General features: G+C 40.2%; 1 protein-coding gene and 1 pseudogene across 19 annotated transcripts in view; one reads left to right on the top strand and one right to left on the bottom strand.

Moving 5' to 3' along the window:
* Positions 1-16954, top strand: part of KMT2C (lysine methyltransferase 2C) — a 306855-nt gene that overhangs the window by 69811 nt on the left and 220090 nt on the right. For 18 of the 19 annotated variants that reach the window (XM_063641729.1, XM_063641734.1, XM_063641726.1 and 15 more), the window contains one exon: positions 10513-10601. In XM_063641729.1, coding sequence (XP_063497799.1) covers positions 10513-10601 — 89 coding nt within the window. Of the gene's footprint in view, positions 1-9525; positions 9684-10512; positions 10602-16954 lie in introns of those variants that run through there. The other variant, XM_063641742.1, reaches the window with a different exon arrangement.
* On the bottom strand, positions 465-1792 carry LOC129476868 (septin-7-like; annotated as a pseudogene).

The raw sequence follows: 16954 nt of genomic DNA, 5'->3' as shown, positions 1-16954 counted from the left end.
CCCAGGCTGGAGTGCGGTGGTGTGATCTTGGTTCACTGCAGTCTCTGCTTCCTGGGTTCAAGTGATTCTCCTGCCTCAGCCTCCGAAGTAACTGGGATTACAGGCATGTGCCACCATGCCCGGCCAACTTTTGTATTTTTAGTAGAGACAGGATTTCGCCATGTTGGCCAGGCTGGTCTCGAACTCCTGACCTCAAGTGATCTACCTGCCTTGGCCTTCCAAAGTGCTGGGATTACAGGTGTGAGCCACTGCTCCTGGCCCTTAACTATTTTTTTTAACCTTCCAGAGTCCTTTTATTTTGGAATATCCTGTAAACAATCAAACCACCAGAACATGATTGTACAACAGTAAAATGTTCTCCTGCATTAAACTGAAGATAGCTGTTTAATAAAAAAAAGAAAAAGAAAATGTAGGAGAGGTACTTAGAGCTGTTACTTTTGAAGTACACAACATCCTAGACAATTCAAGGCATGTTAATCTCCATCAAGAACAACAACAAAAAAATAATTTTTGTCATGCTGTTAAATCCGTCATTATGGATGAAACTGGTGCATATTGGTCAAACGGATCCAACAAACACTGATGTCCAAGCTGGCATATTGGCAACTAATACGTAACTGGTGGTCAGTAGAGAGTTTAAAAGATCTTCCCTTTCTTCTTGTTCTTTTCCAAGGTTCTCGAAGAGTTCTGTTCTAAAATACATTGTTGAGCTTCCCAGTTTGCTTTCTCATCCTCAAACTGACGACGTTTTCCCTCTAATTCTTTGTGCTGTGCTTCCAAATTCTTTTTCATTAGCTCATGGCGCCACTGGAGCTCAGCTTCAGAGTCCTTTAGCTTTTGAACTTTTTATTTGACCTTCATCTCAAACACCTGCTCCATCTCCATCTCTATCTTCTTCATTTTAGCTGCATACTCCCTTCTTCTTCCATTTGTGCCAGAGGGCTCTTAGTCAGCTGCCCTTTATTCTTGTTGTTATCAACTCCATTATAAGTCACAGCTGCCAGTTTTCTGCTTCTGTAGTTCTTAGTGGACATTATTAGTAACATCTTTCAAGTCCTGCATGTGTTTTTATCAGCATATTTCTTAGAATTGTAAAATCACAATGTTCACCATTTTCAACTTCAGCAACAACCCCAAGGATACTGCCTTCCTCTGACCCTTTTGTCATTAACTTCAATGATAGTATTACTACCTACCACAGCAAGAGGTAAACGGTCCTTTACCTTTTTAGCAAGTTTATTTTCTTCTTCATCATCTATTTCTGGAAATTCATGTATTTTAATTTTATGTTCTTGGATTTCTTTCATTATCTGTTTTTTAAACTGTTGGCATTCCTCTGGTATAATTGTGTCTGCTTTGGCAATAAGTGGGATGATAATCACTTTTTCATGCAAACGCTTCTTAAACTCAATATCCAATGGTTTAAGTCCATGTCCTGGAGGAGCAATGAAGTATAAACAACACTGCACCCTGCTATCAGGCATCTGACGTCTGTTCACTCGTGATTCTGCATTTAGGTGGTAGTCAGATTTACTATCAATGTAGTCGATAACAGGCTGCCAGCAATTACTATTATCCACTACATCTCCAAATCCTGGGGTGTCAACTATTGTGAGCAGCAACTGAACACCACCTTCTTTGATTAAAACTTTGGATTGTCCACGTGTATAGTCTTTTTAATTCCGTGAGAAGGACCTAGATACTCTGGAGAATACAAATCTGTGAGGAATAATGAGTTGATTAATGTCGACTTTCCCAATCCAGGTTTGCCTCTCTGGGTAAGGTGGCTCATACCTGTAATCCCAGAACTTTGGAGATTGTTTGGAGGTGGGTAGACTGTTTGAGCTCAGGAGTTCCAGACCAGCCTGCGAAATAAGGCGAGACCCTGTCTCACTTCGTATGCTGGTGCCAGCCGGGGATGCCCCTGGTAGGTGCTCCCTGGGGTGTCTGCTTCAGGGCTTCTGCGAAGATGCGGGGCAGGGCTCCTCCAGCTGGGAAACTTGGAATAGTTGGCAGCTGCTTTCAATGTCGGTTCCTTCTTTGATGACCGTGCTGTCAACATCAAAACACACTGCATCTGCTGAGTAGAAAAGCTTCCTCAGCTCTGAGTGGGAGACCATGCTTGGAAGAATTTTCCTCGTTTCTCCGGTGCTAGATTTCTAGGAGACCACACTCTTCTCTTCCTGTTCCTTCCCTGGATAAAAATGCAGCACAGAGTTCTGACTACAGATTTCTTCAAGAAAGACCTGTGGATTCCGCAAGAGCAAGATCCCAGGCTCAGGTGAGGCAAGTGCGCGGCCGAGGCTGCAGCTGGCGCTGGCCATTGAGGAGCTTCTGCGCGACCTTGCGATCGTGCCCGCCAGGCGCTGGCCCTTGCTGCGCCTGGCCCTGCAGGCCGGGAAGTTGTAAAGCTCCTTCATAGCTTATGGGCGGCGGCGGCTGGGCCGAAGCCTGCGGACACGGAAGGGCTGCAGCTCAGCGGCCGGTTACACCCCGCCCGGCCGTCTGTGGCCCCCCAACCCCTTAACTATTTTTAAGCGTACATTTTAGTGATGTTAGATACATTCATAATGTAGACACTATCCATTGTCATAGCTTTTTTTATCTTGTTAAACTTATACTTTATAGCCATTAAACAGTAACTCCCAGTTTCTCCCTTCTCTCAGCCTCTGGCAACCACCGTTCCACTTTGTGTCTCTGATTTTAACTACTCTTAGTACCTTATATAAGTGGAATCATCCACTATTTTTTTTTCTTTGTGACTGGTTTAATTCACTTAGGAGATTGTTGTCAAGGTTCATTTATGTTGTAGTATCGCATATGTCAGAAATTCCTTCCTTTTTAAGACTGCATAGTATTCCACCATAGACATACCGCCAACGTGGTATGTCTGTACCACATTTTACTTAACTGTTAATTATGTTTTATTTATTGTGAATAATGCTGCTGTGAACATGGGTGTATAAATATCTCTTTGGAGACTCTGCTTCTGATTCTTTTTGGTATATACCCGGAAGTGGAATTTGTGGATCACATGGTAATTCTATTTTTAACTTTTTGAGAAACTGCCATACTGTTTTCCAGGGTCCATATCATTTTCTGTTCCCTACACCTGTGCACTAGTGTTTCAGTTTCTCCACGTCTTTGCCAACATTTGTTATTCTGTTTTTTATTTTTCACAGTAGCCATCCTAATGGGTGTGAGGTGGTATATCTTAGTTTTGATTTTTCATTTTTCTAATAGTCATCGTGAGCATCTTTTCATGTGCTTTTGGTCATTTGTATAACTTCTTTGGAAAATGTCTATGGAAGTTCTTTGCCCATTTTTGAGTTGGGTTGTTTTTGTCAAGTGTTCCTCCCACCTCATCCTCCTGAGTACCCAGGACTACAGGCACGTGCCACCATGCCCAGCTAATAGAATCTATTTTAGACCTAATTATATTCTGTCTACATGAAAGACAATTGAAATAAAATGACATATTTAAAGAGAAAGATAAAACATGCAAACACTAATCAAAATTAAGCTGGAGTGGTTATGTTAATATCAGACAAAGCACACTTCAAAACAAAACACCAGGCCAGGAGGCTTATGCCTGTAATCCCAGCCCTATGGGAAGCCAAGGTGGGAGGATCGCTTGAGACCAGGAATTCAAGACCTGCCTGAGCAACATAGCGAGACTCCATCTCAAAAGAAGAAAAGAAAAAAGAAAGGAGAAAGTTTTTAGTTAACTGTTTGTTTGTTTGTTTGAGACAGGGTCTCACTCTGCCACCCAGGCTGGAGTGCAGGGGTGTGATTTCTGCTCACTGCAACCTCCACCTCCCTGGTTCGAGCAATTCTCCTGCCTCAGCCTCCAGAGTAGCTGGGATTACAGGTGCCTGCTACCATTCCTGGCTGATTTTTGTATTTTTATTAGAGACAGGGTTTCACCATCTTGGCCAGGCTGGTCTCGAACTCGACCTCAGGTGATCCGCCTGCCTTGGCTTCCCAGAGTGCTGGGATTACAGGCGTGAGCCACTGCGCCCGGCCTACTGTTGTTTTTGAAGGATACTTTTTTTTTGCTGCATGTTTTGTTCAGTGTTTATAGGGGTTTTTCCTTTAATTTTCTCGTTAGTATTTTAAATATGTTTTTTACCGTCTTCTGGCTTACATAGTTTCAGATGAGAAGCCTGCAGTCATTTTTACTTTATTCCCTCTTTAAGCAATGTGTATTTTCTTTTGCTGCTTTTGATATTTTCTCTTTATTAATCTTTTTCAGCAATTTGACTATAAAGTACCTTACTGGTACGTGTGTGTGTGTGTGTGTGTGTTTCGGATTTTGTTGTGCTTGGATCTGTGGGTTTATAATCATACAGCTTTTAAAATTTACAGCTAATTATTTCACTAAACAATTTTTTTGTCCCTATCCCTTTAACCGCAACCTCACACATGTTAGGTAGGTTGCTATTATTCCACAGGGCACTGTAGTTGTGTTGTCATTTTTCATACTGTTCTTTATTTTGAATAGATTTTTTTTTGTTATGTCTTTAGGGATAGTTATCTTCTTTTGTCATTTCTAATCACATGTTAACTTTTCAGTGTGAAATCTGCATTTTTTTTTTTCTTTTTTTTTTTTTTTTGAGACGGAGTCTCGCTCTGTCACCCAGGCTGGAGTGCAGTGGCGTGATCTCGGCTCACTGCAATCTTTGCCTCCTCGGTTCACACCGTTCTCCTGCCTCAGCCTCCCGAACAGCTAGGACTACAGGCACCCGCCACCATGCGCCCAGCTAATTTTTTGTATTTTTAGTAGAGACGGGGTTTCACCGTGTTAGCCAGGATGGTCTCGATCTCCTGACCTTGTGATCTGCCCGGCTTGGCCTCCCAGAGTGCTGAGATTAGAGGCGTGAGCCACCGCACCTGGCCTGAAATTTGCATTTGATGTTATCTTTTGATGTTCCATGTTATTTTTAATATCTTCTATTTCTCTCATATTCATGTTTTCTTTACATTCTTGCACATATGAGGCATACTTATAATAGCTGGATTATTGGATTATGCCTAGTAGTTAAGTTGTGAATCATTATTGTTCAGTTGAGACTTATTTTTTCATACAGAGTCACTCTCAGGATAAGTTGAGACTTATTTGTCAGGTCTTTTAGGGATGGTCTAGAATAGCATTTGTTCTGTGGCTCATTTAGCCCTGCTCGTAAAGGTGTGTCTCACTCTGGTCTCTACTGAATGTGTTACATAGTCATTGAGGTCTTGCCACTCTGGCTAGAGACAATACAGTTGGCTAGAGACAATACAGTTGATTCGCAGCTTTCTGTGAGCTCTGGGAATTGTTCTTCTGTAATTGCTCTCTCCCTGGAAGTTGTTCTTGTTCAGTCTTCTGGGATTTCACATCACACATGTGCAGATTGGTATTCAGTTGAAACTCAAGGGTATCCCTGTGCAGATTTCTGGAGCTCTTTCTCTGAATACCTCTCTTCTCTTGGGTACTTTGTCCCACAAATTCTAGTCTTCTTGAGCCACCTGAACCTATGATTTCTGTCTTCTCATTTCAGCTCTCATTTTGGGTTCCTGTCTCTCTGTGTGGTAGTTTCTAAATTAATGCCAGGCAGAAAGCCTGTGCCATGGTAGGGGTCGCCATGTTTCTTTCCCTTTGTTCCCTTCACCGTACCTGTTGCCCAGTGTCTGATAATAAGGTTGTTTCTTATATTTGTCTGGTTTCCTAGTTGTTTGGGCTGGAGGGTAATTTTGACCTGTCTTACTCCCATGTGGCTTTATGTAGAAGTCTCCTGTGTTACTTTAGGAACACAAGTTGGTTTCAGATTCTGAGATTAATATGGAACATAAAGTTTTGGGAGAAAATTTTCTCAAAGTTAGTTGTATTCTTTTACTTCACATTTCTTGGTAATAAAGTGAAGTGAAGAACACTGAAATGAAAGGGTTACTAGGAAAAAGAGGGGAATGAAGAAAACCCAAAGAAGGATTAAAATAAATAATCTTCATGTTGTCATTTGTAATTAGACTTCAAACTTTCATTAAAAACTGAAATTGGAAATATCTGACTCAATATGGAAATATAAAACGTATCTATTTTGCTGTTTAAATATGAAAGTTGGCAACTAATAGGGTTTTGAAGAGTATGACCATTATCTTTGCATTCAGAATATAGTGTTTGATTAGTCAGAAAAGTCACATGGCAGAAGCCAATGGGCAGCAATAAGAATGACACCAATGAAATAAAGGAAATTTGAAAATGACATGATGTCAATAAGTTGGTCCATTGCCCAGAAGGAAAGGAATTCTGATGAATTGATCAACGTAAAAAGCATGTCTTCCTAGTGCCAAAACCAAGAATAGAAATCAGAAGAAAAATGTGAAAAGCAAAAATTAAAATCAAAATTATTTTTTAAGGAGTAAGTAGGGCAATGCAGATAACCGATATGTTGATAGAGATTATAAACTAGACAGAATGAGCTTGAAATAAAGCCAGTTGTGCCAAAACAAACAATAGTATAGACAGTGATGGTCAAGATAGTGGAGAAAAAACTCAGAGTGGAGCAAAACATGGGTCTGAGAGATTAAGTTAAAAAGTCAGCTAAACCATACGATTTCCAATTTCTTTAAAAGTGGATGTTTGTGATTATGAAAAATCACAAAGGAAAGATGAAAAGTAAACTCTGCCTCCATAATAGCATGTGAATTATTTTCTCATTCTCTATCCTCGTTGAAGCAGCCATGTTAGGACTGTTTCGAGGGTTTCTAGTCTCCCAGTCCCTAGTTCTTGCATTGGTCTACAGGTTTCTAAACAAAAAGTGATCCTATTAAAAAGAAATTCTTAGACCTCATGCTTTCTTACCCCCTACCACTCACTCTGCCCCAGCCACCGTATATCCTTCTTGTCCCTCTAACCCCCTTCGCTTGCTCTCATCTCAAGAATTTTGCATTTGCTGTTCCTTCTGCTGCAGTGCTTTTCTCCCAGATATCTGTGTGGTTTGCTTCATTTTCAGTTCTGTGCTGAAGTGGCTCCTTATAAAATTTTATTTTAAAACATTTATAAGTCTGTTATTTAAAATAGCTAGTCCCTTTTTCTTTGCTTTCTTTTGTTGGATGTTATATGTGTAATACTTGTTTACTGTTGTCTGTTCTCACTAGAATGTAGTTTTGTGAAGGGAGGGATTTTGTTTATTTCTGTATCCACTATGTTTGAACAGAGTCAGACACAAAGGAAGACTGATGGGGTAATCTAGTAATGCTTGCTCAATGTGTTGTCCAAATACTTGTTTAAATGCTTCAAACTATAATGTTTCATCTCTCAGTTTCTGAGAGTAGGTTGTTAATATCTCTCTAATGATTAGTTATCAATTTCTCTTTGTTCTGTAAATGTTTGCTTTATATAGTCTGAAGTTCTCATGTTATCCAAGTAAATTAATTTTTTATCATTATGACAGTTTAAGCCATTTATGTTTACTGTGAAAATTCATATTTATATTTATCTTTTTATGTTATTTTCTATGTACCATTTGTTTTCATTCCTTTTCTGCCTGCTGTTGGATTGATCACATTTTCTCATCCCTTCTTTCCACTTTATTTTAATGTTTTCTATCAAATTTAAAAACAACTACTTAATAAATTCTTTTTTTTTTTTTTTTTTTTTTGAGGCGGAGTTTCTCTCTTGTTGCCCAGGCTGGAGTGCAATGGTGCGATCTCAGCTCACCGCAACCTCTGCCTCTCAGGTTCACGCCGTTCTCCTGCCTCAGCCTCCCAAGTAGCTGGGACTACAGGTGCCCGCTACCACGCCTGGCTAATTTTTTTGTATATTTTTAGTAGAGATGGGGTTTCACTGTGTTAGCCAGGATGGTCTCGATCTCCTGACCTCATGATCCGCCCACCTTGGTCTCCCAGAGTGCTGGGATTACAGGAATGAGCCACCGTGCCCGGCCTAAAAACAACTACTTAATAAATTCTAAAGATGTTCTTTCTTTTTGTCCATGAACAATAAGATCCACCTTAGAGTATTTTCTCTCTAATCACCCTTTTTCATCTTTCAGGTTTTGTTGTCTTTTTATTTAGTTCTGCCTTCTTTCCCCTCTCCCCCGTGAAGTTTGAAGTGATGCTATTTTGACTGCTTGACTTGTTATGTAACATTAGCAAATTTCTAATATTGAATCATCCTGGCATTCTGATTATATTCAATAGGATTGTTCTCAGTTTCTATTTTCATTCATAGTTTTTGACAGTGTTTGTTGGAATTCTGAGTCAGGTATTTCCTTTTTTTTAATTTTTGGTTAAGACCGACTTTTTGATAGTTTTTAGTAATTTAATTATAAAACGATTTAGGCTTTGATTACTTTAATTTTTTTTGAGATGGAATTCCACCCTTGTTGCCCAGGCTGGAGTGCAGTGGTGCAATCTCAGCTCACCGCAACTTCTGCCTCCCAGGTTCAAGCAATTTTCCTGCCTCAGCCTCTCGAGTAGCTGGGATTACAGGCATGTGCCACCATGCCCAGCTAATTTTTCTTTTTGTTTTTATATTGTTTTTAGTAGTGACAGGGTTTCTCCATGTTGGTCAGGCTGGTCTTGAACTCCCTACCTCAGGTGATCCGCCCGCCTCGGCCTCGCAAAGTGCTGAGATTACAGGTGTGAGCCACTACGCCTGGCTGGTCACTTTAATTTTTAATATATTTTTATGTTATAGCTCTTTCATGGTTTAGGTCGGTTAACTTTTTTTTTTTTTTTTTGAGACAGAGTTTCACTCTTGTTTCCCAGGCTGGAGTGCAATGGTGTGATCTCGGCTCACTGCAACTTCTGCCTACCGGGTTCAAGCGATTCTCCTGCCTCAGCCTCCCGAGTAGCTGGGATTACAGATGTGTGCCAACATGTCCAGCTAATTTTTGTATTTTTAGTAGAGACAAGGTTTCGCCATGTTGGCCAGACTGGTCTTGAACTCCTGACCTCAGGTGATCCTCCCACCTCGGCCTCCCAAAGTGCTAGGATTACAGGCGTGAGTCACCGCGCCTGGCCTAGGTTGGTTAACTTTTTTATGAGAACAAGACTTAAATAGATTTCTTATTGTTTAAAACACAGTTCTTTGTTTTATTCTTTTTTCATATTATTCTTTTATTTCGTACTGTTCCCCCCCCGCCCCTTTTTTTGTTTGTGTGTTTGAGACAGAGTTTCACTCTGTCACCCAGGCTGGAGTGCATTGGCACGATATCAGCTCACTGCAACCTCCATCTGTCAGGTTCAAGCAATTCTCATGCCTCAGCCTCCCAAGTAGATGGGATTACAGGCACACGCCACAACGCCCGGCTAAGTTTTGTATTTTTAGTAGAGACGGAGTTTCACCATGTTGGCCAGGCCGGTTGTGAGCTCCTGACCTCAGGTGATGCATCTGCCTCAGCCTCCCAAAGTGCTGGGATTACAGATGTGAGCCACCACAGCCGGCTGTTTTTCACTTTTTAAACATTTTATGTCTTTCAATTAAATACTGAGTTGATTTGTATTTTTTCTTTCTATTTCCTCCCTCCCTCCCTTGTTTTTTTTTTCTTTAGCTGGAATTACTGGCACGCCACCATGCTTGCCTAATTTTTGCATTTTTTTGGTAGAGATGGGGTTTCGCCATGATGGCCAGGCTGGTCTTGAACTCTTGCACTCAAATGATCCACCTACCTCGACCCTCCAAAGTGCTGGAATTACAGGTGTGAGCCACCCTACCCAGCCTTTTTCTTTTAAAGCATTTAAAATACTGTGAAATAATTTAAAACACTGAAATTATCTGAGTACTGGCTTTGTCAGTTTCCAAGTTTTTATGTGTAATATCTTGTTGCTCTTATGTGTTATTAATTTTTCTTTTACTCATTTCTATACTGTATTTAGGACAATTCAAAGAATTTAAAGGCATTAGTTTTTTTTTTTCAATTGCTTTGTGGCAGGAATCTCACCTTACTGTGACTCTTACTTTTATTTTGCTTTCCTGAAGTGTTTATAAATTAAATGTTATTATAATTGTAAGGTGGACATGATTATAATCGTGCTTAATTTTTAAAATTTTGTTTTTTAGTCATCTGCATCACAGTCACCAAAAGCACCTTTTACAAAGCTTTTAAAAATATATATGTCTGTTCATTTCACATCAACTTTATTAAATGTAGAAGTTAAACCTGGTATGTGAACTTTGTAAAGAACCCATTATGTTGTTAAAAGCCACTACTGTAGACGGAGGGAGACATCAGAAGGTTATGTAAAAGAGGGGCAAAACCAGAGTGAGGAATACTTCAGTGAATTATGAGGACACAATTATATTCATGTGGGTCTGTCCTCACGTTTAGAGTATAAGGAAGTGCTGGATTTAAGGGAGAAAATGACTAAACTCTGATGTTTTCTACTTGATTTGGTAAAATGCTGGAAAAATGCCCAAAATTATTTATTTTGTATACCTTCAAATTGTGCTTTATGTTGAATATAAGTCTAAGCCTTAAAATTTAACATTTAACTCTATGTGCTTTTTTTTTTTTTTTTTTTCTGTAGACCTCGAAGTAGGGGGAAAACTGCAGTGGAAGATGAGGACAGCATGGATGGGCTGGAGACAACAGAAACCGAAACGATTGTGGAAACAGGTATCAGAACTCAAGAATTTATAAGAATGTATATGATACTTTGCATATGTCTATACACTGCATGTAGCATTTGTATAACAATATTCTGTTTTAAGCATTTGTTTTTATACTGAACTCTAAGTTTCCCATCTGCCTAAATAGTTTTGATAATTAATGACAAAGTGAAAAAACTGAGCTATTTCTCTTTTTTCCCTAAGCCCTGGTTTAGTATAATTATTTTATATCTGAAGATAAATGTTTTATCAAGGGAATAAAGACTGGGAGAAACAGTAATCCAGGCTGTTAGTATGATCGCTCATAGTCTATTCTGGCCTATGAACCATCTAATGTTTGTTTAAAGCTTATTTTGTTAATATGTGTTTTGAAAAAAGTAGTATGTTTCATTATGGAATTAATATTGTGAAAGGCTAGGCCAAACTAGACCAAATAGTTTCTGGTCTGTTGGACTGTTAGGGTGCCCTTAAATAAGCTGTTGTATGTTGTGCATCTGCAAAAGGTAGCTAGAGTTGGTTGCCCAAGGCAATTTCCAAAATTTTCAGGTCAGTGGTAAGTTATCAAAGGGACTAGGATTCATATTGTATTTAGAGGATACCTGTAGGAGATAGTCTCTCACTGGTAAAGTTTTCAATAGTTGTTAGATAGAGTTTAGATACAGTGATAGGCTTTCTCTCTGAAGTTGAATATCATCTTGATGCTTACAGAATATACAGTTAAGAGATGAGAAAAATTAAAAATTGTTACAGATTTTAAAATACATTTTTCCAGAAATCCTTACGGTTGTCAGATGTGTTGCTATTATATAGGTATAATTCTTGGAAAGCCTTCAAATAATCTATAGTTTCTTTCTTTCCAATAAGGTCTAGTTAGAGTAACAAAATGATGCTTGGAAGTTCAGAATACTAAATTTCACCCTTTTGTGCACATTCATTAATTACTATATTACTTTAGACTGTTAATTCTTTTTCATATGATTTTTTTTTCTGTACTATATATTGTTACTTTTAATAGTGAAAAGTCTTTTTGAAGCTTTAGTTTTTTTTTTTGTTTTTTTTTTTAAGACAAGAGTCTTGCCCTGTTGCCCGGGCTGGAGTGTAGTGGCCTGATCTCAGCTCACTGCAAGCTCTGCCTCCTGGATTCACAGGTTCATGCCATTCTCCTGCTTCAGCCTCCTGAATAGCTGGGACTACAGGCGCCCGCCACCACACCCAGCTAATTTTTTGTATCTTTAGTAGAGACAGGGTTTCACTGTGTTAGCCAGGATGGTCTCAATCTCCTGACCTCATGATCCGCCCACCTCAACCTCCCAAAGTGCTGGGATTACAGGCGTGAGCCACTGCACCTGGCCTATTGTTGTTATTTTTGAGACAGTCTTGCTCTGTCTCCCAGGCTGGACTACAGTGGTGTGATCTCGGCTCACTGCAACCTCCACCCCCCGGGTTCATGCAGTTCTCCCTGCCTCAGCCTCCCAAGTAGCTGGGATTATAGGCATGCACCACCATGCCTGGATAACTTTCATATTTTTAGTAGAGAAAGGGTTTTGCCATGTTGGCCAGGCTGGTCTCGAACTCCTGACCTCAGGTGATCCACCCGCCTCCTAAAGTGCTGGGATTACAGGTATGAGCCACCGTGTCTGGCTCCGATTATTATTATTGCTATTATTATTATTATTATTCTTTTTGAGATGGAGTCTCACTGTTGTCTCCCAGGCTGGAGTGCAGTGGTGCGATCTCGGCTGCAACCTCTGTCTGCCGGGTTCCAGCAATTCTCCTGCCTCAGTTTCCCTCCTGGGCTGGGACTATAGGCAGACGCCACAACGCCTGGCTAATTTTTGTATTTTTTAGTAGAGACGGGGTTTCACCATATTGGCCAGGCTGGTCTTGAACTCCTGACCTCGCGATCCACCTGCCTTAGCCTCCCAAAGTGCTGAGATTACAGGCGTGAGCCACTGCGCCTCACCTGATTTTTTTTTTTTTTTTTAATTTTGTTTTTTTTGAGACCGAGTTTCGCCCATTGTTCCCCAGGCTGGAGTGCAGTGGTGTGATCTTGGCTCACTGCAACTTCCGCCTCCCAGGTTCAGGTGATTCTCCTGTCTCAGCCTTCCGAGCAGCTGGGATTACCCGCCACCACGCCCGGCTAATTTTTGTATTTTTGGTGGACAGAGGGTTCGCCAGGCTGGCCTCGAACTCCTGACCTCAGGTGATCTGCCCACCTTGGTCTCCCAAAATGCTAGGATTACAGGCGTGAGCCACCGCGCCCGGCCCTTTGATTATTGAAGATGATTATTTCACCACCTTTTCTTTTCTCCTGAAACTTCCAACACCCCTTCTCATTTTTGATTCTTTATTGATGATCTTGCTTATTTCAGTGAAAAAATAAAAAATATAGAACAATTAGAAAAGAAGTTCCATATTCATCTACCATCAAATCTATTTTCTTGCTTTCATCCCTACCTGTATATTGTAGTTCTGTCCCGGTAAAATGGAATAAAGACTGTCTGCGGATAAGGCCAGCTCCTCTGCCTGTGTCTTACATTGTGTCCCCTCTCATGTATTACGGACTTTGGTTCTGCAGTTGTCCTTGCTTTTCTGCATCAGTAACTTTTCCCTCTGTGATTTATTTTATTAGCGTAAGGGGGGTGCTGCAGAATCACCCCCTTTCAACACAAATAGCCTCTCTTGATCCGACATCCCCTTTTAGGTACGATACAGCTTCTTTGCTCCATCATAGCAAAAATCCTTGAGTTATTTATACCTATGATTACTACTTATTTTTCACCATTTTCTCATGAACCCACTCTAATCAAGCTTTCTTCCTCCCATTCTACTAAAATTATTCTTGTCAATGTCATGATCTCATATTGCCCAAACCAGCTTTTAGTCTTCATCCTCCTTAACCTTTCAGGATCATTTCACACAGCTAACCACTCTCAGGAGTGAAACTTTTTTTTTTAAACTTGACTTTTAGGTCACTGCATTGTCTTGTTTTTGTTTTTGTTTTGTTTTTTCCTACTCCTCCTTCGTTGGTTTTTCCTCATTCTCTTCGCTCATCTTCTTATGTATTAGGTGGTCTTATTCAGTTTAATGGCTTATTATCTATTTTTGTGCTACTATTATGTTATCTAAATGCTATTGACTCTAAAATTACGTCACCAGCTCTTTCTTGCTTTGAACACAACCTGTATCTTTCAGCTTGTTTCTTAACAACTCTTCTTAGATGTCTGAAGAGGATCTCGTATTTAATGTGTCCTCTTTGGAAATTGTTGTTGTTATCCTGAAACCCTCTCTTCCAGTGTTACCACCTCTGGTATATTGCCACTGTATATTGTTCAGGCTTAAAAAGATGGAGTCTTTCTTGATTTCATGTTTTCACATTTTACATTTTAGACATTCACATTTTAGACATTCACATTTCACATTTTCACATTTTAGACATCCAGCCCACTGGAGGGCTTTACCTACCCAGTATATCCTGGATTCAATTACTTTGACTCCTCCACTGCTGTTATTCCAGAACTTCACACTACCATTCCACTGGACTGCTGCAATAGCTTCGTAACTGGTCTTGTTCCTTTCCTTTTCATTCCATTCTACTCTTGTCCCACACATAGTAGCCAGAGTGATCCTTCCAATTCAAAGTGAGAGCCTTTTACTTCCCTCTGTCAACCATCCAAAGACTCCAGTGATATTTAGAATAAAATTCAAAGTTCATACAGTACCATTGTTGTCAGGCTCCATTGATCTGACTTTGGCTACCTGTATAACCATATCTTATGTTCCCTTGTTCACTGGGCTCCATCCTTACTGGCCTCCTGGCTTTTCCTGGAGCCCACCAAACATACTCCTTTCTCAGACATTTGCACTTTTTGTCTTCTCTGCTTGGAAAAATTCTTTCTCAGATATTCATATAGCTTATTCCCTTACTTCAGTCAAGTCTCTACTCAGTTACAGTTTTCCCGGAGACCTTTCCTGACAAACTTGTCTAAAAAGTAACACTTGTCACTTTGTCTTCTCCTGCTTTATTTTTCTCCTAGTACTTAACAGATAGGACATTTAATTCCATATTGGCTTATTGTATGCTTTCCACACTAGAATGTAAGCTTTATGAAGTCAGGGGATTTGTCTTGTTAACTCATTTATCCCCAGCGCCAAGAATACTTCTAGGGATATGGGAGGAATTGGATTCACTAAGTGAAGCAGTATTGTGTTCTTGAATTTTCTTTATGTTTTCTAAGCTACCTACTATTCTTGGAACATTACAACATTACAACAAAACTAAATTTCTGGCATATTTTTTTTTCCTTACTTGAGAGTAGTAAGCCCCACAAATGGACTCTCTTCTCATGCTGTCTCTTAGGAGAGGTCAAGGCAAATATAGTTTAGAGAAATGTTTGAATAGGAGCAGAAAACTATTTTTTTTAACCTGGCTTTACTAAAGTTAATAAAGCCAAGTGTATTAGTCTTTGTTTTGTCTTTGTCCTTGGAAAGGCCATTGTCCAGTTCTTTTAGGGAACATAGTGAACATAGGGCAAGGAGAACAGTGAAAGAAAGAATTACTGTTATAACCACTAATGTGCAAATAAACCTAGACAGAGTTCGTTCTATAAATTTCTAGTTCATTTAAAAGCACATTCAAGTTTGCTGCAAGGTTTTAACGTATGTATGTCTCAAGACCCCAGGGTTTATTTGAAGGTTCTCTTGTTCCTGTAAATCCTGTGCCTTGACATGCTTACTTAATGATTTGTAGTAATATAAGGGTATTAGGCTGGGCGTGGTGGCTCACACCTGTATCCCTGGACCTTTGGGAGGCCTAGGTGGGTGGATTGCTTGAGCTCAGGAGTTGGAGACCAGCCTGGGCAACATGGCGAAAACCCGTCTCTACAAAAAAAATACAAAAATTAGTTGGGTGTGATGGTGTGCACCTGTAGTCCTAGCTACTCAGGCTGAGGTGGGAGGATCGCTTGAGCCCGGGAGACACCAGTTGCAGTGACCTGTAATCAGTCGCACCACTGTTCACCAGTCTGGGTGACAGAGTGAGATCCTGTCTCAGAAAAAAGAAAAGAATACTAATTAAAATGAATCTCCTACCATGGTGGGATGGGAATGAGTAAACTAGGAGTAGCCATTGGGAAAGTAATAAGAAACCTCATTTGGTAATATGTTAAGAAAATTTCATCTTTATCTCAGCTCACTGCAACCTCTGCCTCCGGGGTTCAAGCAATTCTCTGCCGCAGCCTCCCGAGTAGCTGGGATTATAGGTGCCTACCACCACGCCCGGCTAATTTTTTTGTATTTTTAGTGCAGACTGGGTTTCACCATCTTGGCCAGACTGGTCTTGAACTCCTGACCTCGTGATCCACCTGCCTTGGCATCCCAAAGTGCTGGGATTACGGGCATGAGCCACCGCACCCAGCTGAGAAAATTTGATCTTTTGTAGGTGGTGGCTGTTACCAGTCTCTGCGCATTTTTTATATGAATAAAATCAACTTGAGTGAAGTGCTAGTTACTTGAAGAGAAACATTTTTTTCTTGAGAATCACATAATCAGGTCTTTGCAGACTTGTTTTTGTTAATTATAATTAGCTAATTATAATTCAGTTAGTTATAATTAAACATTTTTCTCCTAGTGTTCAAGTTGTCATAGTTTGGCTCATGGGAGCCCCTTGTCAGCTGGCTTCAGAGTCCTTTTAAATAACATCTCAAAACTTTTCAGAGCTCTATGCTCTTTGGCAAAAGTTTTATTTTTCAGGCCCATTTAAAATTCTTCCTGCCCCAAGGTATGAAATCAGCTACTCTCTAAGGACTTCTAGTTTTTTAGTGGAGAATAGTATTAGGGACAAAAATCTAGGCTCAAGGGATATTGGGGGAAATTCAGCCAGATATCGGGCAAAATTCACCCCCGATAATTCACGTAGGTTCTTTTCTATTTTCCCTAAGCTTTGGCCGGTTTGAGAAATAAAGGGACAGAGTACAAAAGAGAGAAATTTTAAAGCTGGGCGTCTGGGGGAGACATCACATGTCAGTATGTTCCATGATGCCCCACAAGCCGCAAGACCAGCAAGTTTTTATTAGTGATTTTCAAAGGGGAGGGAGTGTACGAATAGGGTGTGGGTCACAGAGATCACGTGCTTCACAAGGTAATAGAATATCACAAGGCAAATGGAGGCAAGGCGAGATCACAGGACCACAGGACCTGGGTGAAATTAAAATTGCTAATGAAGTTTCGGGCACGCATTATAATTGATAACATCTTATCAGGAGACAGGGTTTGAGAGTAGACAACTGGTCTGACCAAAAATTTATTAGGCGGGAATTTCCTTGTCCTTATAAGCCTGGGAGCACTATGGGAGACTGGGGC

This window comes from Symphalangus syndactylus, chromosome 6 (genome assembly GCF_028878055.3).
Source record: "Symphalangus syndactylus isolate Jambi chromosome 6, NHGRI_mSymSyn1-v2.1_pri, whole genome shotgun sequence".
NCBI classification, from domain to species: domain Eukaryota; kingdom Metazoa; phylum Chordata; class Mammalia; order Primates; family Hylobatidae; genus Symphalangus; species Symphalangus syndactylus.
The sequence above is the reverse complement of the archived record's forward strand: the minus strand, read 5'-3'. Positions and strand labels throughout refer to the sequence as shown.